Below are 23,956 nucleotides of genomic sequence, written 5' to 3'. Positions count from 1 at the left end.
TATCCATCCATCCATTTTCTACCGCTTAATCCCTTCGGGGTCCCGGGGGGCGCTGGAGCCTATCTCATATGTACAAAATAAACCACATGATGTTCGTACATCAGTCGAGGAAAATGATCGAACTACATAAATAACATCCTTTGATTTTGATACAATTTTTTTATCTTGATAAATTGAAAATCAACACCAATGAGTTGACTGATGAACATTATCATATAATGTATTCAGAAAATATAAACAACAACATGTAAGTGTAAAAAAAACCAACAACATTATGATTTGTACATTCGTGCTAGTTCTATTTTTAAACAAAGAAAACAATCTGAAGTTGTCTTTGTTTTTAAGTTATCGTGCCGTGATTTTACCAGTGCGGCCCACTTGGGAGTAGATTTTCCGTGTGGCCTCCGGTCTAAAATTAGTTTGACACCCCTGACCTAAGAAGAACTGTAGCTCTGACAAATCTCTTTAGATCAGATATTCCTTTAATTTGTTTGTGTTGGATCAAATTACATAGATACATACATATTTTTAAAAATTTAATATATTTTTATTTTATGCACTGTTTTTTCTAGATGCCAAAAGCCTGGCGGAGATGCTGATCAGGTAAGGTGCATCCTTCCCTCTCTTGCTCATAGTGTAAGACCCCACGTGGCAGGTAAAACCTGTAAGTTTGGCCGTATCCCAACCCAGTGTGTGTGTGTGTGTGTGTGTGTGTGTGTGTGTGTGTGTGTGTGTGTGTGTGTGTGTGTGCCTGGAGCAGCAAGAACAACCGAAGCTTTGATACCCCGGTGAAGGGGCCGCCTCAAGGCCCGCGCTTACACATCGACATCCCGAGAGTGCAGCTGCTGATCGAAGACAAAGAGGGCATCAAGCAGATCGGTGAGAGGAAGGCAGAGAGAGAAAGAGCCACAGAGTGTTGTTGTGCTTGCATCTGTGTGTGTGTCTCACAGGAATAATAAACACCGGCATGCGCTGGATTCACTACTTTGCTCGATCTGTTTGTGCCTTGGGCAGGTGAGGACAAGGCCACCATACCTGTGACAGACACGGAGTTCAATCAGACCGGGAACCCCCAAAGCTTCTGCGCAGGTGTGTCCGTTCACCACCCTGCTCTCATCCAGAACACTGGTCCTTTGATTGACATGTCAGACATCAGACCAGGAACCAGTAAGTGCTCCTTCTCCTTGTTGGGCCTTCTCACCAATCTGAGAAAACTAATTGAAGCAATGCAAGTATATATATATATATAAATATATATATATGACCCACATGTCTTCCTGGTTTGTTGAACCCTCCACTGTTGTTCCTTCTGATTGTGCACTCCACCCCCAGCCCCTGCCCCCGACCCACCCACACAGACAACATCTAACCTTTACATTTAATCTATCAGACCCCGTTTCCAGGAAGAGCATCAAATCCGCCCACAGTATAAGGAACCGCTACTCCAGTCAGTGGACTCTGACCAAGTGTCAGGCCTCCACACCGGCCCGCGTTCTCGCCTCAGACTGGCGCACTGTCAGCTCGCAGCATGGCATCACCGTCACCGAAAGTGACAGCTACAGCGCCAGCCTCTCGCAGGACACAGGTTGGCACGTCAGACACTTGCAGTTTTTGGGTTTTATATTTGCAGTGCCTCCTTTAGATTTTGTTCAAAATTAGAATTGTAGCATCCATATGATATAGATAAGCTGTACTATCATTAGACAAGTGGTCAATGACTTGCGGCCCAGGGCGCCAAATCCGGCCTTGGAATGACACCATACCGACCCCTGAGGTCAGTTCAAAACTTGGGAGTAAAACATTTTTGCAGCAAATTCCTAAAAACACTGAAGTGTTCCTGTTGTATAGAGGAACTTGTACTGCCGTAAACACATTGGCAGATCCTTGCATTCAGTTCAGTTCAGTTCAGTTTCAGTTGATTTGGAACATGCATACGATACAATGTAATGCATCACACATGCAGTTGTTTCATTACAGCACGTCCGAAAAGGAGTAGGAAGAAGCAGTGCTTATTTAATCCTACCTCTTTTCATATCATAGCAATTTTATCCAATTTCCTTGTTCTCTGTAACAGAACAGTGAACACGTATATAATAAATAAATATTATATCATAGTAAGCAAACAAATGTTAAATACATAAATAATCTTTGTCTCAAGAAAAAAAGACAGTTCAAGATGTTCATCATAATTCTTGTTCTGTGTACTTTGAACAGTCTCTTAAAGTGAATCATATTGGTGCTTTGTTTGATTTCTTTGGTTAATCCATTCCATAGTTTAATTCCACATACTGATATGCTAAAGGTATTAAGTGTTATACGAGCATACAAATGTTTTAAATTATATTTTCTTCTAAGGTTATATTTCTCCTCTTTTGTTGAGAATAATTGTTTCAGACTTAGACTAGACTTTGACTTCCTTTTTATTGTCATTCAAATGTGAAGTTTACAGTACAGAAAAGAACAACATTTTGTTGCATTAGCTCACGGTAGTGCAGGATAAAAAAGCAATAAGGTGCAGATATAAATAAATAGATTACTGTACAGATAAATATATTGCACTTTTGCATATACATCCACGTTTATGGATGTATGTTATATTGTCTTTATATTCCAGCGAGTTAATCAATTTTTCTAGAGTCAAAAATTTCAAGAATACATTCTTGGGTAGCAGGTTATAGTTTACTTTGTACATAATTTTAGCTGTTTTATTTAACCTTGCTAGCAAACGCTGGGGTCCGAACTTGATTTACATAACTGAGGCGTTCCTCGAGGAACCCTTTTAAGTCGTCTCCTTTTTGGCAGTTATTTTTTGTAATTATGTAATAAGGTGTTACTGTAGCTTGTTTACTTCAAATGAAGTCAGCAGTCATTTTAAGTTAAAGTTAAAGTACCAATGATTGTCACACACACACTAGGTGTGGTGAAATTTGTCCTCTGCATTTGACCCATCCCCTTGATTACCCCCTGGGAGGTGAGGGGAGCAGTGGGCAGCAGCGGTGCCGCGCCCGGGAATCATTTTTGGTGATTTAACCCCCAATTCCAACCCTTGATGCTGAGTGCCAAGCAGGGAGGTAATGGGTCCCATTTGTTCAACTTCTTTAGTTATACGAGTAGTGTTCCATTTTAGGTTATCTCTTTTTGATCATTTGGGCTATTCAACATGTGGCCCGCAAATTCAGTTAAAAAAACTTGTGAAAGACTCCGATTTTTGCAGCAGATTCTTAAAAACACTAGAGTGCTGTAATAGAGATGATCTTTGACTAGCTGTTTTTGTAGAAGGTCCTTAAAAACAGCAAAGCACTCCTGTATCTCTGACAAAATATATAGACCAAAATCAAAAGTCTACTGTAGAGGACGCTGGTTCTCCGGAATAAGATAAGTGCTTGTCTGTCCCCTAAATGTGTGGACGAAATGTGTAGTAAATATATGATATTTTAGTAAATTGATCCCCTCTGCAGTTTTTAAGGGTGTACCCCTACACTTTTGTCCATATTTTCTATCTGGAGTGACCGGTCTTCCCTTTTTCTCCAGATAAGGGTCGTAACAGCATGGTGTCGACAGAAAGCGCCTCATCCACCTATGAGGAGCTGGCCAGGGCGTACGAGCACGCCAAGCTGGAGGAGCACTTGCAACACGCCAAATTCGAGATCACCGAGTGCTTCATTTCTGACAGCTCGTCCGACCAGATGACCACGGGCACCAATGACAACGGCGACAGCATGACGTCCATGAGTACGCCCTCAGAGCCTGGAATTTGCAGATTCACGGCCTCGCCGCCTAAACCCCAGGACTACGACCGAGGCAAGAATGTTGCTGTGCCCATCCCGCATCGCGCCAAGAGTAAGTCTTGCTATTTATTTGTCCATTGTTCTTCCAAACAAGTCTAAGAAATATGGTTGTTTGGATCCCTGGATCTCCCCCTGTTCTACGTATGTAATATAATATACCGTATTTTACACACTATAAGGCGCACCGGATTATAAGGCGCACCTTCAATGAATGGCATATTTCAAAACTTTGTTCATATATAAGGCGCACCAGATTATAAGGTGCACCTATGCATCCATTAGATGGAGCTGCGCTAAAGGGAATGTCAACAAAACAGTCAGATAGGTCAGTCAAACTTTATTAATAGATTACAAACCAGCATTATGACAACTCTGTACACTCCCAAAATGAATAAACAGCTGTTTTATTATTTTCCCGGAGGTAAAGTCAGCGACGTGGTGTTTTGTTTATCTTTTAACAACAGCAAGGTATAACATGTAGTGCAACATTTATATCACATAGTGGAGGGGAACTTTTCCCTGATTCAATAAACACGCAAAAAATAGTGATACTGTTACGGTAAATCAAACGTTAGTGCAATCACAAAATAGTAACACTGGAAATAGTGCAGAGCAATAACAATACATCAATAACTCAACGTTGCTCAAACGTTAATGTCACACAACACAACACACACAATAAACATGTAAAGCTCACTTTATGAAGTTATTCCTCATCCACGAATCCCTCGAATTCTTCTTCTTCAGTGTCCGAATTAAACAGTTGGGCGGATACGGCATCCAACGGTCGTCATTAATGGAGTCAGTGTCGCTGCTGCTCTATTCCCGTGTTCTCCTGCGTGACTGATCGTCTTAAGTTTAAACTCTGCGTCGTAAGTGTGTCTCTTAATAGGAGCCATTTTGGGGTCTTTACATAAACAAACAAATGGAAATCAAAACGGCACGCCTCGCGCAGTCATATATCCCAGCATGCACCGCGTGCTTCTTCTTCTTCTACGGGGGCGGCTGCTTACCGTAGAAGAACTTCTTCTTCTACGGGGGAAATGAAGTTGGCGGCTGCTTACCGTAGTTGCGAGACCTAAACTTTATGAAAATGAAGTTTAGGTTTGTTGTGGCTCAATATTGGTCCATATATAAGGCGCACCGGATTATAAGGCGCACTGTCAGCTTTTGACAAAATTGGAGGTTTTTAGGTGCGCCTTATAGTGCGGAAAATACGGTATAGGACGTATAATTTCTAGGGATTACAATATTTTTTATTGTCATTCACTTTCTACCACTTATCTTGGTCACGGTTAAGGTGGAAACTATCCCAGCTGAACACAGGACACGTATCAATAAACAAGCATTTACCAGTCTCTACGGGATTTTGCGGGATTTTTTGTGATTGCGATGTGTTAAGGCTTTTTTTTTATTTCAATTGAATCAACTTTATGAATTTGTTATTAATGCTTGCGACCTCAAAGGGGAACTGCACTTTTTGGGGAATTTTGCCTATCGTTCACAATCATTATGAAAGACATTAGGACAGATGGATTTTTTTTAATGCATTTTAAAATGTAAGAATATTCGATCCAAAGTCTGTTTACAATGGAGCCTATGGGAACCATTCAATTCGGCCTATAAAGCCCCTACAAAAACATCCAAACACCTCCTTTAGGGTTTTATATACATGATGTAAGATTGATTGAGAAACACCTTGCGGTGCAGCTTGGACACATCTTCAGTAAAGAACCGAGGTTAATTGGGTGTTTCGGGTCTTTGATCTCTATACACTCTCGCCTAGGCGACCCAACCGGGGCTGATCAGGCTCCGGCTTGTGTCCAAGCAGCATACTACTCCATCCGTCTCCCCTCTTGATCCACAACCACCTTGAGGCTTTCTCAGCAGCCTGGCTGATGTTTCTGGTGGCTCTTCTCTCCGGCAACCCTCTGATTCCAAGAAGTCTGAATGCTCGATGCACAGATTGCCCTAGAAAGCTGTCAGGTTCAAACACTGATGACATCTATTAATCAGACAAGAAGCAAGGAATCAATCAGAGACAGAGTTCAATTTAGCTCATGAGGAGAACGCATGGAGCCGGACCCTTAGTCACAGTCTCGCCCTACGCTCTAAGGTCCAGCTCTTGCGTCCCTCTTTTTATTCAGGAGTTCCACAGTCAACAATACTAAGGCCGCCTCTAAAAGGAGTGGTCACATATTTTATGCAAAGCAGGTCCAGGACCCACGATACGTGACGGAATGTTCTGGGAGCCTTGTGATTTCGCCCCGTCACCGCTTCGTCTGCGTGTTGGAATCTTATCTTGTTGAGGTCCTTGAGGTCTCTGCCTCGTCCGTGTGCCGTCATGCCATCTTCGCTGAGGTTGGTTGAAGTCCTTGGCTGTTAGCGGGCTCAAACAAAGATAACATCTACGGCTGAGGCCACCCCCAGACAAGAAGTATTTGTCCTTGCTCACATTAGAAAAAGTCCAACTTGAGCACAATAGCTAAATTACTAAAGCAACGGACTTTAAGCATACTAAAGTTAGTGTAATAATATATACATAATTATTCTAACTGCAGCCCACTTCTATTGGCTCACAGCGGGCCCTCCAGCCGCTTTCTCTGCACGCCTCTACCAGCTCAAGGTATTTGGCCTTATTTCGCTAATGGGCCTCCTCCATCCGGTCTTCCCAGGGGACTGTAAGTTCCAGCAGCACAACATGCTTCGTTGAGTCAGAAGTTAAGACAAGGTCTGGCCTCAGTGATGTCCTTGCTATGCGCTCTGGAAACTTCAGCTGTCTGCCGAGATCCACCTGCAGCTGCCAGTCACGGGCTGTGGCTAGCAGTCCGGTTGGGGCCTTACGTCCTGCCTGTGGTTTCTCCCCTGCCTTGACAAAGGAGATGTTTGCCTGACTGGGAGCTGGTGTTTGCTCTGCTGAATTCCAGTACAAATGGTGTCTGCAACTGCCTTCATCACCTGGTAGTGGCGCCATGTGTACCTCCCCTCCCCCAGGCGAGAATCTTGTTGGCGAGAATCTTGAAAAAGATCTTGCCTTCCACGCTGAGCAGGGAGATGGTGCGGAACTGCGTAAGGTCACTTGCATTCTCCTCCTTTGGTATTCAGACACCCTGTGCATGGCGCCACTGCTTGGCTGCCTTCCCCCGCTGCCATACAACCCTGATGAGTCTCTACAGCCGTCCCCCGAAGTCCCGGGCAATGCTTGTAGACTTTGTATGGCACTCCATTCGGCCTGGGGCTGCGCTGGTCCTTGTAGCTCGGACGGTGTCCCTGACTTCTGCCAAGGTGGGCTCTTTGATGTTAAACTGGAAGGAGGGTTCTGATGGTGTGGGTAGCCCTCTGCAGGGGGGCAGATCTTCTTCTCTCCTACTGTCGTTGTATGTGTTACTGAGGTGCTGATTGATCTCCTCTTCAGAGCAGACAAGGGTCCCGCTCCGCTTCTGCCCCAGCAGCTCTTTCCTAAATCCAAAAGGATTTGCTATGAAGGCAGTGCGCTTGTGCGCCCTCTCTCTGCCCCTTCTCTTATGCCCCTCAGCGTGTCGGAGAGAGATGAGCTTCTGCTTTAGGATGTCCCTCTTGTACTGCTGTATTAAGGCTTTCAGTTCTTTCCTGAGCTGGGCGATCTTGGTCTCCAGCCGGTTTGGCCTGGCGATGTTCTGAGCCCTGGGTTGTTTGATGCCAAATCTCTTAGCACCCATTGCTCATCAGCTGCAGTCGCCGATCAACTTCCTCTCTGCATGCTGCATCAAGGGTAGCATCAACATCCTCGTCAAACTGTCGCCATTCAGATTCCTTATTTGCAGCAGGCCATAAGACCCGCCGCTGTTCAGATGGTTTGCCGGGTGCAGCATGTTGAGCTTGGAGGTTCTGGACAATGTGGGGTGACTCCGGTTCCTGCTCCTCCTCCGTCTCACCAGGGTCAGTACTAGGCACTGGCTCTGTGCGTTGCTCAGCTTGCTTTCTCCTTGCGCAGCCCATCCTGGTCTGGTGGGTCCTCAGGCCTCTCAGGTTCTTACAGACATTGCCACAAAAACAGGTTGCTGTCGTTGTCGATAATCCGTCCCGTATGTCTGGTACCAAAAGATCTGTCAGTTTGGGGTGCTCATCCTCCCCCCCTCTCGGGAACCCCTGGGGGTATCTATTTTAGGGCTTTCTGTAGCGATTTGTGGGTGCTCCCTCACAGTGCAGGGTGCTAATCTTTACTGCCCCGTTGCCGTCTCTCCGGGCTGTCCACTGTCTCTCCAGTTGTCACCACACTTTCACTGTTGTCATCCAGACTTTCCTGGAAGTCACTGGCTAGGCCAGTCATACTAGATTTAAAAACACCTTGCGGTGCAGCTTGGACATATCTTTTTGATCATTTTAAGCGTACGCGGCGCATTAATTTCAAAAAACGCGTCACAACGTTTGCTTTTTTTTTTTTTCATTTCATTTAATTTTTATTTATCTCCTTCATTGGTGTGCATTTTTGATCAATAGACAATTAAACTCTAACAACAAAACACATATTTACACACCTATGCTTGAGAAGGAACAGGATGAAGAAAATCTTATATTTCCTGCCCCCTTCAACATAATAAGTAGTTAATGGATAGCCCAGATTCACAAGCATACAAACCAAACATCAATCATTACTGAATATTACTCACTATAGACTTCATGAGAGCCAACAAACAATAATAAAACATCACTTACTGGGCAATGTCTGCTGTCATTAGGATGCCGACTGCTGGGATGTTCATATATTCCCATTTAGATGAAAAATGTCTCATAGTCCTCACGAAAAAAACGGGGTGGAGAGCCGTGTCGTTCTCTCCAGTTCCAGGTCCGAAATTGGAGCTCAAAGTGTCCCAACTTGTCGGATTATATTCTCAGCCATCTACTTTCCAAGTGAGAGGCATGATTTATGATCTACAATAAACTTACAGGGAGCAAGGAAGCAAGGTGGCAGCAGACCACTTGATGATGTAAACATAGGGTGCCGCTATAAATAGTTTTTATGCGTTATTTCTTATAATAACAATATCACTAATACTTTGGTAATATTCAAATCACAAAGTGTAAATGGGGTATTTTTGGTGCTTTTTGAATGGTTATTTATTGGATTTTATGGGCAGAATAAAAGACCTCCTATTGGCTATAATTTACGTTTATTTATTATTTAGAATGCATTAAAAAAATAATAATACATCCGTCATCATGTCTTTTATAATGATTGTGAACAATAGGCAAAATAAAAAATAAAAAATAATGCAGTTCCCCTTTAACCTCAAAAAGCAGAGGATTTCAACAAAAATTTAAAATACTGTATTGTATTTTAAAGTTAAAAAGTTAAAGTACCAATGATTGTCGCACACACTAAGTGTGGTGAGATTATCCTCTACATTTGACCCCTCACCCTCACTGCCTGGGAGGTGAAGGGAGCAGTGAGCAGCAGCGGTAGCCGTGCCCGGGAATAATTTTTGGTCATTTGACCCCCAATTCCAACCCTTGATGCTGAGTGCCAAGCAGGGAGGTAATGGGTCACATTTTTATAGTCTTCGGTATGACTCGGCCAGGGTTTGAACTCACGACCTACCGATCTTAGGGCGGACAATCTAACCACTAGGCCACGCGCTAGACAACGCATGTAATCTACGACCAATGCGTATGCAATTGAAAAGTGGAGCTGAACGCCTTATCTATTTGAGGATTTTGCGTGCATATAGGGCTTTTACCACGTAGACACTTGATCATTTTCTGCACATTCATGTTATCATGCTCCTACCTGTGTGTGATGTGTTGAACCAGCAGCCCACATCTATAATCTGCAACACCTTTTCTAAATTGCAATCTAGACAACAGAAGCATGTGCATACTGACTCTTTCTGACACTTTTCTGTCACTTTCACTTTCACTTTTAGTGCACGAGGCTGTCACCAGCGCATTTGTGCGTCTGGAATAACTAAAATGCAAGAAAATGACAATGAAAGACTTATTTTCATGTAGATATATTATAGTAATATATTTCCTAAATAAAAAAAGACAAACGACTTTAAAAAAAAACGCCAGCCGACACCAAAATGCATCAATTGAATTCATTTTATTCAGCCCCATAAATCACCCAGCAGCAATAAAATTATAAAAAGATGTTGCTGAATACACAATATGTCTAATATTTTTATTCTTGCCCGTCCATCAAAATGTTGACACACACACGTAGGACGGAGGATTCACGTCTTTGCAGCACGAGCACTGATCCTGCAGACGTGTGTGAAACCGTCTGTTTGCACATTCTTCTGACACGTACTAAACAAAACGCAAAATAGTGCTCACAAAACGGTGATGAGTGTTGATAAATCACATTGCGCGTGCTGTATAATTATATTTGCATTTTCTCTTCCCAGAATTGTGGGCGTCTTGATGATCAGCATATACACTATATTGCCAAAAGTATTTTGCCACCTGCCTTGACTCACATATGAACTTGAAGTGCCATCCTATTCCTAACCCATAGGGTTCAATATGATGTCGGTCCACCTTTTGCAGCTATTACAGCTTCAACTCTTCTGGGAAGGCTGTCCACAAGGTTGCGGAGTGTGTTTATAGGAATGTTTGACCATTCTTCCTAAAGCGCATTGGTGAGGTCACACACTGATGTTGGTCGAGAAGGCCTGGCTCTCAGTCTCAGTTCTAATTCATCCCAAAGGTGTTCTATTGGATTCAGGTCAGGACTCTGTGCAGGCCGGTCAAGTTCATCCACACCAGACTCTGTCATCCATGTCTTTATGGACCTTGCTTTGTGCACTGGTGCACAGTCATGTTGGTAGTGGAAGGGGCCCGCTCCAAACTGTTCCCACAAGTTTGGGAGCATGGAATTGTCCAAAATGTTTTGGTATCCTGGAGCATTCAAAGTTTATTTCACTGGAACTAAGGGGCCAAGCCCAATTCCTGAAAAACAACCCCACACCATAATTCCTCCTCCACCAAACTTCACACTCAGCACAATGCAGTCCGAAATGTAGCGTTCTCCTAGCAACCTCCAAACCCAGACTCGTCCATCAGATTGCCAGATGGAAAAGCGTGATTCATCACTCCAGAGAAGGCGTCTCCACTGCTCTAGAGTCCAGTGGCGACGTGCTTTACACCACTGCATCCAACGCATTGCATTGGACTTGGTGATGTATGGCTTAGATGCAGCTGCTCGGCCATGAAAACCCATTCCATGAAGCTCTCTGCGTACTGTACGTGGGCTAATCGGAAGGCCACATGACGTTTAGAGCTCTGTAGCAACAGACTGTGCAGAAAGTCTTTGCACTATGCGCTTCAGCATCCGCTGACCTCTCTGTCAGTTTACGTGGCCTACCACTTCGTGGCTGAGTTGCTGTTGTTCCAAAACTCTTCCATTTTCTTATAATAAAGCCAACAGTTGACTTTGGAATATTTAGGAGCGAGGAAATTTCCCGACTGGATTTGTTGCACAGGTGGCATCCTATGACAGTTCCACGCTGGAAATCACTGAGAGTGGCCCATTCTTTCACAAATGTTTGTAGAAAGAGTCTCCATGCCAAGTGCTTGATTTTATACACCTGTGGCCGGGCCAAGTGATTAGGACACCTGATTCTCATCATTTGGATGGGTGGCCAAATACTTTTGGCAATATAGTGTATTTTGCATATTAATGAAAACAGAGATGCAAAATGGATTGAATGCCTTATTTTGCTCACTTAACAGGCGTTTGCGTGTGTTTTAGTCCACGCAAACCTTTAGTAAATCAGGCCTTAAGTGGCATTAAAACACATACTCAGAGCTCATTGTCAAATTACTGTATTTTTTTAGTTAATTATAAATAATGCTACTAATAATCATAATTACAAAAATAATCACCACTAAAGCCTTCCTTATTTTTCCGCTTTCTGCTTGGTCGTCCAAAAGTTGCAAACATTGTCAATGTTTATTTTACGCTCGAAGAGTGTTTGTCTGTCTTAAACATTCATGTATGCGCCATAACATTTACCCCCGCACGTTAAGAGCAAAAAAAAAGAGCATTTGTGAAGTGTTGAGAGAAATCTACAGCTCTGATTTATGTTGGTATATGAAAAACGATTAAAGATAATCATCACAGTTCAAACAACATGTAAATGTCATGTAGGTCAGCTTTGCAAATAAAAAACTGTTCTTAATTTCCTTACCATGGATAAATGAAGGTTAAATAGAGATTAATACATCTAAACTAGTAAGTGAGGATGCTAGTTTGTTGCTAAATGTTTATAATATACTTCATTACCCAGAGAGCTCAGGGTTCTAGACAGGAACCATATGTAGGTCTGAGCTATACGGGAGGACAACATTTATTAAAGAGTTGATATACAGTCGTGGTCAAAAGTTTACATACACTTGTAAAGAACATAATGTCATGGCTGTCTTGAGTTTCCAATCATTTCTACAACTCTTATGTTTTTGTGATAGAGTGATTGGAGACTCCGCCAAGGCTGCCCTTTGTCACCGATTCTGTTCATAACTTTTATGGACAGAATTTCTAGGCGCAGTCAAGGCGTTGAGGGGATCCGGTTTGGTGGCTGCAGGATTAGGTCTCTGCTTTTTGCAGATGATTTGGTCCTGATGGCTTCATCTGGCCAGGATCTTCAGCTCTCACTGGATCGGTTCGCAGCTGAGTGTGAAGCGACTGGGATGAGAATCAGCACCTCCAAGTCCGAGTCCATGGTTCTCGCCCGGAAAAGGGTGGAGTGCCATCTCCGGGTTGGGGAGGAGATCTTGCCCCAAGTGGAGGAGTTCAAGTACCTCGGAGTCTTGTTCACGAGTGAGGGAAGAGTGGATCGTGAGATCGACAGGCGGATCGGTGCGGCGTCTTCAGTAATGCGGACACTGTATCGATCCGTTGTGGTGAAGAAGGAGCTGAGCCGGAAGGCAAAGCTCTCAATTTACCGGTCGATCTACGTTCCCATCCTCACCTATGGTCATGAGCTTTGGGTTATGACCGAAAGGCCAAGATCACGGGTACAAGCGGCCGAAATGAGTTTCCTCCGCCGGGTGGCGGGGCTCTCCCTTAGAGATAGGGTGAGAAGCTCTGTCATCCGGGGGGAGCTCAAAGTAAAGCCGCTGCTCCTCCACATCGAGAGGAGCCAGATGAGGTGGTTCGGGCATCTGGTCAGGATGCCACCCGAGCGCCTCCCTAAGGAGGTGTTTAGGGCATGTCCGACCGGTAGGAGACCACGAGGAAGACCCAGGACACGTTGGGAAGACTATGTCTCCCGGCTGGCCTGGGAACGCCTCGGGATCCCCCGGGAGGAGCTGGACGAAGTGGCTGGGGAGAGGGAAGTCTGGGCTTCCCTGCTTAGGCTGCTGCCCCCGCGACCCGACCTCGGATAAGCGGAAGAAGATGGATGGATGGATGGATTGGAGCACATACTTGTTGGTCACAAAAAAACATTCATGAAGTTTGGTTCTTTGATGAATTTATTATGGGTCTACTGAAAATGTGACCAAATCTGCTGGGTCAAAAGTATACATACAGCAATGTTGATATTTGGTTACATCAATCAATGTTTACTTATATAGCCCTCAATCACGAGTGTCTCAAAGGGCTGCACAAGCCATAACGACATCCTCGGCTCAGATCCCACATCATGTCCCTTGGCAAGTTTCACTGCAATAAGGCGCTTTTGGTAGCCATCCACAAGCTTCTGGTTGAATTTTTGACCACTCCTCTTGACAAAATTGGTGCAGTTCAGCTAAATGTGTTGGTTTTCTGACATAGACTTGTTTCTTCAGCATTGTCCACATGTTCTCAATGGGGTTTAAGTCAGGACTTTGGGAAGGCCATTCTAAAACCTTAATTCTAGCCTGATTTAGCCATTCCTTTACCACTTTTGACGTGTGTTTGGGGTCATTGTCCTGTTGGAACACCCAACTGCGCCCAAGACCCAACCTCTGGGCTGATGATTTTAGGTTGTCCTGAAGAATTTGGAGGTAATCCTCCTTTTTCATCGTCCCATTTATCAAATCAAATCAAATCAACTTTATTTACACTCTATAATGCACCAGTTCCATTGCCAGAAAAATAGGCCCAGAGCATAATACTACCACCACCATGCTTGACGGTAGGCATGATGTTCCTGTGATTAAAGGCCTCACGTTTTCTCCTCCAAACATATTGCTGGGTATTGTTTGAGTTTGAGTTTGAGTTTATTTCGAACATGCAAGTATACAACATGATACATCACAATCTCCAGTTTCTCTTTTCAACATGTTCGAAAAGGAGTAGGAAGAAGCAGAGCTTATTTAATCCTACCCCTTTTCTTTTACATAACAGTTGCTAAAACTTTTGTTCACTTCCTGTTATCAATTTATTCACAATATACTCCATAAGTAATCACAATAAAATAAGTAAATAAATAATAATTGGTGAAGTAAGTTACATTTCATATGTTGAGATAAGTAAGATTATTTTGTGAGTGAAAGAATGAAAGAATGGATGAGTTAAATAAATTCAGAATGTTTATCATGGTTCTTCTTCTTTGTACTTTGTAAACACTTTAAGTTTGAAGAGTTTCTTGAAGTGGATCATATTAGTACATTGTTTGATTGCTTTGCTTAATCCATTCCATAATTTAATTCCACATACTGATATACTGAAGGTCTTAAGTGTTGTACGTGCATACAAATGTTTTAAATTACATTTCTCCCTAAGATTATATTTCTCCTCTTTTTTTGAGAAGAATTGTTGTATATTCTTGGGTAGCAGGTTATAGTTTGCTTTGTGTATAATTTTAGTGGCCAAACAGCTCAACATGTAAGCAAATATTAACATTGCTGTATGTATACTTTTGACCCAGCAGATTTGGTCACATTTTCAGTAGACCCTTAATAAATTCATAAAAGAACCAAACTTCATTAATGTTTTTTGTGACCAACAAGTATGTGCTCCAATCACTCTATCACAAAAAAATAAGAGTTGTAGAAATGATTGGGAACTCAAGACAGCCATGACATTATGTTCTTTACAAGTGTATGTAAACTTTTGACCACGACTGTATTGTTAAAAGTTGCTGTTTCTGCTTTGTCTGCACAAGAAACAAACACACGTTTTGATTGGGCAACGTTTGAGCATTGATCAGGGACAAATTCTATTGATGAAAATGACGCTGATTAGCCAAAATATGCGGGGAAGTGGCAGACTTTGGAAGAAGTTTGCAAGGTTTTGCATAATTCACAGGGATTGGTTGAATTAGCCCAATATCGCAAATTCGCGGAGGGACTGATTTACACTGACATGCGCACCTGTGGACAATTGGGAGTCACTTACCAAACATGAATGTTTTTGCAGTGTATAGGACAGAGGTCGGCAACCTTTACCACTCAAAGAGCCATTTTGGCCAGTTTCACAAATTAAAGAAAACAATGGGAGCCACAAAACTCCTTTGAAATTTAAAATGAAATAACACTGCATACAAAGTTTTTTTTTGCTTTGTGCTATGTATAAACCAGGGGTCTCAGACACGCGGCCCGCACCTTAATATGAAAATTTAATGTGCGGCCCGCGAGTTTTATATGAATGGCGCTTGACAGCGTCACACTTGCCAACCCTCCCACTTTTTCCGGGAGACTCCCGAATTTCAGGGCAACTATTCTCTCAATCGTCTGCTGATTTTCACCCAGAAAACAATAATAAGGGCGTGCCATGATGGCACAGCATGTAACGCCCTCTACAACTTGTACCGGCCCAGCCACACGCTGTATGATTCATTTGCTTGCACACGTAAGTGACAGCATGTCATGATCCGTGGTCCGGATCATGTTTCGTTTAGTTATGCTGTTAGTTTTGGACTTCCTTAGTTCCTGGTTTCACTTCCTTGTTTGAGTTTGTTTTGTTTCCATGGTTACCCATTAGTTTCACCTGTTCCACGTTTGGACTCACACACACCTGTCACCAATCATGTCACTGTTATTTAAGCTTACCTTTGTTAAGCTTACCTTTGTTCATCACTCGTCCTGCCTGCATTGTCGTTATTTCACACCGGTTCATGTCTCGTTTTGACCAAGTAAGTTTCCATGTCCATGTCCTAGTTTCTGTTAATTAGCAGCTTCTTGTGTTTTAGGCACACTTGCCTTTTTTGGTTGTATTTTTGTGTTTTGTGGTAGTGCGTGGTTTATGTTAATAAATCCTAGCCTACCTTCACGCTGTCGTCCGGAGCCGTCTCTTTTGCGTTGGAAGAACAACCCCGCAGCTAGCTGCGACCCCCTTGTGACACAGCAAGGCATACTTGGTCAACAGCCACACAGGTTACACTGACGGTGGCCGTATAAAACAACTTTAACACTCTTACTAATATGCGCCATAATAATATGCGGGGTTGATGTGTGGGGGAACAGGGTTGGGTGGTAGCGGGGGTGTATAATGTAGCCCGGAAAAGTTAGGGCTGCATTGGATTCTGGGTATTTGTTCTGTTGTGTTTATGTTGTGTTACGGTGCGGATGTTCTCCCCAAATGTGTTTGTCATTCTTGTTTGGTTTTGGCTCACAGTGTGGCGCATATTAGTAAGAGTGTTAAAGTTGTTTTATACGGCCACCGTCAGTGTGACCTGTATGGCTGTTGACCAAGTATGCATTGTTGTCGCTTACGTGTGCAAGTAGAAGCTAAATACAACATGTGGTTGGGCTGGCACGCTGTTTGTACATGTTGTAGAGGGCGTTAAATGTTGTGCCATCACGGCACGCCCTTATTATTATTGTTAGGTTGAAAATCGGAGAATATTTGCCCCGGGAGATTTCTGGGAGAGGCACTGAATTCCAGAAGTCTCCCGGGAAAATCGGGAGGGTCGGCAAGTATGCAGCTGAGCCGCATCAGAGTGGTTAAAGAGCCACATGCGGCTCCGGAGCCGCGGGTTGCCGACCCCTGGTATAGGAGTAAACCAAAATAAACCCACACAAGCACAGTGAGGACGCGCAGACTCCTATGTATTCCTTATTGTGCTGGACTTGTCCCCTCCAGGTGACTACTGCAACATCCCCCTCTACATGAAGTCTGATCCATTCTTCCGAAAGCAGTCGGAGCATCACGACCCGTGTCCAGTGGTCCCGCCCCGTGAAGCTTCCATCCGTGGCCTGGCCCAGCGGGCCTACCACACCCAGGGCCGTCACATGACTATGGACTCTGCCAAGCAGCAGGCCGTCGCCATGGGCCACTCCGGCCTGTCCAACCTCACGTCTTCTGGGGCTTCTACAGGAGGGGCTTCAGGAGGGAGTGCAGGAGGCATGTCCACCAGCTCCAGCTGCTCCACGCTCCCCCAGAGGACTCTTACAATGCCGGGCTCCTCAGCCGCGGGGGCTCAGAGTGCGGCCGCGGCCACAGCGGGCGGAGCATCGTCATCCTCCAGCGGGGCAGCAGGGGCCACAGGAGGCACCCCTGGCGGCGCCTCCTCCAAGGTGGGAGGATCCAGAGACTCTCTCTTGGAGAGCAGCTCGTCAGGCTTAGGCAGACTACAGAAGCAGAGGGATGGAGGGGCGGGGGCCTATTCCAAGTCCTACACACTGGTGTAGCCCGGGCATCATGGTGGCCTACCTCTGGAACTTCTATTAAAAAGATTAGCCAGCGCTTGTCGGGAGCCTCTATTGACGAGCCTCCATTGACAAGCGGGCTGATGGAGACACCAACGCCCAGCTCATCCATCGGTGCCTGCACTGTGCCAGGCTGCAGGGGGCTGCTCGGGCTCCCATCGACACTGCAGTAAGGAGGAGTTTGGGTCTCCACAGCACATGGTGGTGGCCTTTATTTCTGCCTGATCACCTTTCTGTTACTACTGCGTTTCCCCATCTCTTTATCTATCCGCTACACGCTTTCATCTTCTGGTTGGGCCAACATATGCACAAAACCCTTTCGAGCGTGGTTTGTTTTCTGGTTGCTCCAATGTCACAGCAGGGCGGCGACGTTTTCCGGATGGGGAAACGGCGGCATTGCGCCATGACGGGATGGTAAAGGTAAAGATTCGACAAGCATCACATTTACACTTGCACAATTCAACATGCACAAAAAGGATCGGGAAGAATCAGATCTTAATTTATTCCTACGCCTTCTCCGTGTCCTGTATTTTCATGTTCGGAGGGAGGGAACAGAATCCGATGCATTAAGCACCGTGGAGAAATCTCTTTAACATGCAATGTATTGAAGATCTGAGTGTCATGTGCACTTTGGTTCCGGGAGGGGGGGGTCCTCAAGCCTACGTGTGTGTGGGTGTACAGTATATGTGTAAATATACAGTATATGTGTGGAGGGCACACAATGTTTTTATTTAAGGGTGCGTTCACACTTGTCGTGTTTGCTTGGATTAAAATCAACGCTGGTGTGTTTGCTCTGCTTGTGCGATTCGTAGTACATCCATCGTTTATTTTAGAAGCTTTTCATGAAATCTAAGCCGGTAAATAACGCAAAATCGAAAAATAAGCTACCTAGGTCACAAAAGCTATCCAATCATGTAGTTACTTGTGTTTTTACTGCACCGTGACAAAAATGCCAGCTAAGCAAACTGTACCGAAGTGTGCACTAAGTATTATTTTTGGACCAGAGTACCGAACCACAAGTGTGAACACAACCTTATAGTCAGTACGGTGGTACCTCAGTTTTTGTAAGTAATCCGCTCAAAAGGGTCAAATCAAAGCAATGTTTTTTGAAAAACAAAAACTATAAATCCAAATCTGTTCCAGGCACTTCACTTAACAATATATATTTTATAGGAAATAATTATAGTTTTATATGCAAGAAACAACGTGAAATACATATTAAATTAAAGTACCAGTGATTGTCACACACACACTAGGTGTGGCGAAATTATTCTCTGCATTGGACCCATCACCCTTGATCACCCCCTGGGAGGTGAGGGGAGCAGTGGGCAGCAGCGGTGGCTGCGCCCAGGAATTTATTTTTGGTGACTTAACCCCCAATTCCAACCCTTGATGCTGAGTGCCAAGCAGGGAGGTAATGGGCCCCATTTTTATAGTCTTTGGTATGACTCGGCCGGGGTTTGAACTCACAACCTACCGATCTCAGGGGCGGACACTCTAATAAATGATGAATGAAATGGACATATGAAAATTATTGAAGACTAAAAAGCGGAGAGCCAGGAAGGAAAGGGAAGAGCCACACTGAGGACGTCTTTGTACATTGCTACAAACTATTTCTTGAATTCAGAATCAGCTTTATTGACCAAGTATGTTTAACACACAAGGAATTTGATTTGGCTCTCGTGTTCAATGTAAAACAAATATAATATAAATGATGAACTAAAACAATGAACAAGTACTTAAACAAATGTGTGCTAGGCTATTAATAGTGCAGTGGTGAATAGAGCAAAGCAAAAAGATGATGAGGTGAGCATGATGCCAGGTACAAATACTGATGACATATATTAAACAAGACAAGAAGCAAGGAATTACTCAGAGACAGAATTCAATTTAGCTCAATTGAGGAGAAACGCATAGACACTGTAAGCTTGCACAGTGTCGTCCCACGCTTTGACGAAAGATTGTACGCCTCCTCTTTTATTTGGACTTTCCCTGATTACATGGCAACAGCTGTTTCTAAAGGAAGGGGGTCGTAAACAGCCGCTGCCTTTGGTCACAAAACTGTTCAAAGAAAAGGTGCCTGGAGGGGAGTCAGGCACCCTCTCAGCTTTGTAGATCTCGGGTCAAGACAAAATCTTCCCGTGGATTACAATAGAAGAAAGAAACCGACTCCTTCATGTCGCTTCCCATCCTACACAGTGGAGTTTTACAAGCTCTTACAAGAGCTTTTGGCCTCTCGCAGGGCGAGCTGAACTCAATGTAACACAACGTTTTGTGATAACTTAGATACAATTATTCTGACACGTGAGTTAGTACATTCATAGTGACAGAGTAGTTCCAGAGGTTATTTTACAGCGTTTATAGCCTAGGGGAAGAAACTGTTCTCATGGCGGGCTTTTTTGGCATACAGTGATTTGGAATGACTTTCTTTGGCCCCGCAATGGCTTTTTTTTTTACAATAGTACTCAGTAAAAAAAAGACTGGTCAGCAAAGAACTACAGAGTCAGTCAGTGATGATGTCATAGAAGGAACTGGGGGATAATTACTTCCTGGTTGGGAGTTGTTGTTTTGTTCAACTTTATTTATATAGCACGTCTCATGCACAGGCAAGTGGCAACACAAAGTGCTTCACAGCAGAAATAAGAGAAGGGAAGAGAAGAAAACGCACACACAGCACTATTGACAATAACATAACATGGCACGGAGGAAAAACGCCACCATCCACACTGAAAAATAACTAAAATTAACTCCATCTAAAAAATAGTATAAAACATTTACAATTATTTCTAAAAAAATTATATTAAATAATAAATGGATTATACATCGATGAATGGATAAAACAACATTGAGAGAATAATGGTAGTAATAATAGCAATAAATATAATAGATTAAAATCTAACCATGAAAATGAGGAAACAGGTTTAACATGATCAGTAAAAAGCCTGATAAAAAAGGTACGTCTTTTACCTAACTATCAACAGACTTACGTAGTGTATTAATAACAAAAAAAAGACCAGCTCGCCAACACAGAGGTTATTCAGTCCCTCCAGGGTTTTGTGGGCTTTTTTTTTTTTTTGGTAATTGCTGCAGCCTGCTGCATGCCTGAATTTGCGGCAGCTTTTTTTGAAAGTTCTGTTAAAATTTGCGATTTGAGTCTTGTTTTTTCAATAGCATTAAATCAACTTGTGATTTGATAAACTTGTTATCAGTGTTTTAAGTGTTCCTTGTAACCTAACCCTGAAAAAGCAGAGGATTTCAACAACAATTAGAAAAACAAATATTGTATTGATGTTTTACTTGTTTATTTTTACCACACAGACTTAAAGGACACACTGGATGGCAGTGAAAGCATAAATGTAAAGCTCATTGTCAAATGACTGTATTTTTTGAATATTTATACCTAACAATAGTAATAATTTTTCAAAATTACAGTAAGAATCTCCACCAAAAGCTCCTTTATTGTCCGCTGTCGTCCAAAAGATGCAGACCTTCCCCATGATTATTTTACCCTTGAAAAGTGTTTGTCCATCTTAAACATTCATTTATGTTCCAACTCATTTACTCCAAAGAGCATTTAACTGTAGAGAGCAATCTATAGCAGTAATGTTTGTTGGTAAATGAGAGATTATGGGAAATTATCGTCATACTTCAACATCTTTAACATGTAAATGCTAAAGGTCACCATTGCAAATCAAAAGATGTTCTTAATTGCCTTACCCTATATAAAGAAAGCTTGGATATATACATACATGTAGACTAGAAGGTAAATGTTCACACTATCTATGTATGTATGTGTATATATATATATATATATATATATTTATATATATATGTATATGTACCCCGCCTTCCGCCCGATTGTAGCTGAGATAGGCTCCAGCGCCCCCCGCGACCCCGAAGGGAATAAGCTGTAGAAAATGGATGGATGGATGGATATACATATATATATATATATATATATATATATATATATATATATATATATAGACGAGGTTACTGTGGTTTATCCGTTATACAGTGCTCAATACCCGGGTAGAGCGCAATATATATATATATATATATATATATATATATATTATATTATATTATATTATATTGTATATAATATTATTATATATTATATACGTGTATATATGTACTGTACGTATATACATGTATATATATATACGTATATATATATATATATATATATATATATATATATATATATATATATACACATACATATATATGTATATATATATATATATATACATATATATATGTGTATATATATATACATATACAGATACATATATATATATATATACATGTATGTATATATATATACATGTATGTATATATATATATATATATATGTATATATATATTTATATATATATATGTATATATATATTTATATATATATATATATGTATGTATGTGTATGTATATATATATGTATGTATACGTATATATATATATATGTACACGTATATATATATATACATACGTATGTATGTATGTATGTATGTATATATGTATATATATGTACGTACGTATGTATGTATGTGTATATATATATATATATATATATATATATATTAGCGCCATAGACAGGAACTGGAAGTAGGTCTGAGGTACTCATGAGGATGACAGTTGTGTAAAGATAAAGAGCTAATATATTGTTGCACTTTGCTCTTTCTGTTTTGTCTACACAAATAAAGTATTGATTAGACATGCTCGTTTGAGTGCTGCTCAAAGACAAATTTGATCGGCCTAAATGTGCGGGAATTATGCAAAGTGATTTGACGCAACTGCAACATCGCACAATCCTTGAGGGACTGATTATTTTTGAGTTACCTAATTCCACTGAATGATACACGGGCAAACAGGCTCGTTTATTCGGTGCAATGTTGGGCCGTACAATAACTAAGATGGTGTACAAAAACCTGGGCAAACTTTTTTTTCCTAAGACCAAAGCGGGGCATACAAAACCGAGGTACCACTATATGCTGCGTTCTCAGGCCAGCGTCCAAACAACTTAACACACAGCGCCATGTTGCACCCTGGACGGGGCGTATTTGCCCAAATGTAAGGAAAGTTCACTGAACAAAAGGAAGGGAATTTTGCTGTCTGTTTTTAAACACGTGAGACTCTGGGTCATAATCGTAACTCTGTGCTTAACTCCTTTTCTCACACTTTCTACACCTGCATCACATCCATACAGCATTACTGTGACTGACCACGGGCAAAAAATGCAGATATGTAAAGCCAGATCAATTCTAACTTCATAAGCAGACTGATGGAATGTTGTCGGTGAAGAAAATGTGATATTTAACGCAGGAGTTTTAGCTTTACGCATGGCACTGTACGTCTTCTGTTTATTCATTTATTTTTCACCATTTACTCCCAAAGCTTACTCCCATAGCAAAAAATCAGTCCAAAAAAAACCCAGAGTTGTTCCAAATGTTTTGCAACGATCAAACGTAAATATCAGGGCTCTCGCATTAGAAACAGATACGTTTGTTTTTAAGAGAGAGGGAAAAAACCTATATGTACATATATATATTTCTATTCATATATATATAGCAAATATATGACTATTGAGAACTATTAAAACCATTTTAATTGAAAATATATTAGAAAAGATCACACAAGACAATCGCTCAGAGAGAGAGAGAGAGAGAAAGAAGGAAGAACTTTTAACGGGTAGCACAAGCGTCAAGGCGAAGGAAAAGGATATATGTCATTTTCTGAAAGTGGAAAAAACAAAAAAGCACAGTTTGGTTGTAGTGTGAGATTGTGTTGCTAGGTAGAAATGAAGCTTGGTGTTGAAAAAGACAGAAAAGAGTCCAAACAAGCGTACAGTAAGTAAGTAAGTGAGTGAGCCTGTTGTAAAATGTCGTATTGTACCTTCTGAAGGTGTTTTCACCAACTCACCTGACAGAGACACACTTCAGGTTTCTCTTTATGATTCCACACTTGACAAGACAACATTTTGGCCTCTACTATTAACATCTTGCTTTTAAAAAAACAAAAGTCCACAGCAGTAGGGATGGGTACCGGATTCAGTACTTTTACTACCGGGTGTCGATTCATGTCAAATTAAACAGTCACGTCCGGTTGCACCCTCGACACCGGCTCCAGCACTCGGCGGGGAAACAAGCACTCTAGCAGTACTAATAGCGGACTCAGCCTGAATGCCTCTAGGTGATGTTGCGATTGTCCATGCCAACAAAGCAAGTACGCCTGATTGAAAAACTAGGCCTCCGCGTTTCAAAATGTGCCTGCTCGATGCTAATTTACATTGGATTTGCCATAGACATTTTCCTGATTAGCATTAGCGATAGTGGACTCAGCCAGACTGCCTCTAGGTAATGTTACACATTTCAATGTCATCAAAGCAAGCGATGGGTGCTGTTGCGTCTGACCAGTCTTCCTCTCAGGGAATTAAAGTCACTGGTCAATCCCAAGTTCTTTAGATGACATATGTGCTGAGTAAGAAGGACCATCAAGACAGAATAGGAATAGTATCAAGTTTTTACTAAAGCTTTAGGAGACCAGTCCACACAAATGCGGCCACACCGGCATCTCGAAGTGGTCTGACATTCAAACGGGAAGAGACAATT

General features: G+C 42.3%; 1 protein-coding gene across 2 annotated transcripts in view; it reads left to right on the top strand.

Annotated features, from left to right (window-relative positions):
• The window catches only part of dscaml1 (Down syndrome cell adhesion molecule like 1), a 314,329-nt gene extending 293,201 nt beyond the window's left edge, over positions 1-21,128 (top strand). Inside the window, exons 30-35 of one of the 2 annotated variants that reach the window (XM_072915009.1) lie at positions 573-603; positions 761-879; positions 1,015-1,089; positions 1,391-1,585; positions 3,532-3,840; positions 16,780-21,128. In XM_072915009.1, the coding sequence (XP_072771110.1) occupies positions 573-603; positions 761-879; positions 1,015-1,089; positions 1,391-1,585; positions 3,532-3,840; positions 16,780-17,327 (1,277 nt within the window). In that variant the 3' untranslated portion in view covers positions 17,328-21,128. Of the gene's footprint in view, positions 1-572; positions 604-760; positions 880-1,014; positions 1,168-1,390; positions 1,586-3,531; positions 3,841-16,779 lie in introns of both variants that reach the window. The other variant, XM_061972936.2, reaches the window with a different exon arrangement.
• The last annotated feature ends 2,828 nt before the right edge of the window (positions 21,129-23,956 follow it).

The sequence above is a fragment of the Nerophis lumbriciformis genome, linkage group LG17 (assembly GCF_033978685.3).
Source record: "Nerophis lumbriciformis linkage group LG17, RoL_Nlum_v2.1, whole genome shotgun sequence".
In the NCBI taxonomy this organism is placed as follows: domain Eukaryota; kingdom Metazoa; phylum Chordata; class Actinopteri; order Syngnathiformes; family Syngnathidae; genus Nerophis; species Nerophis lumbriciformis.
This window is presented reverse-complemented; position numbering and strand designations above follow the sequence as displayed.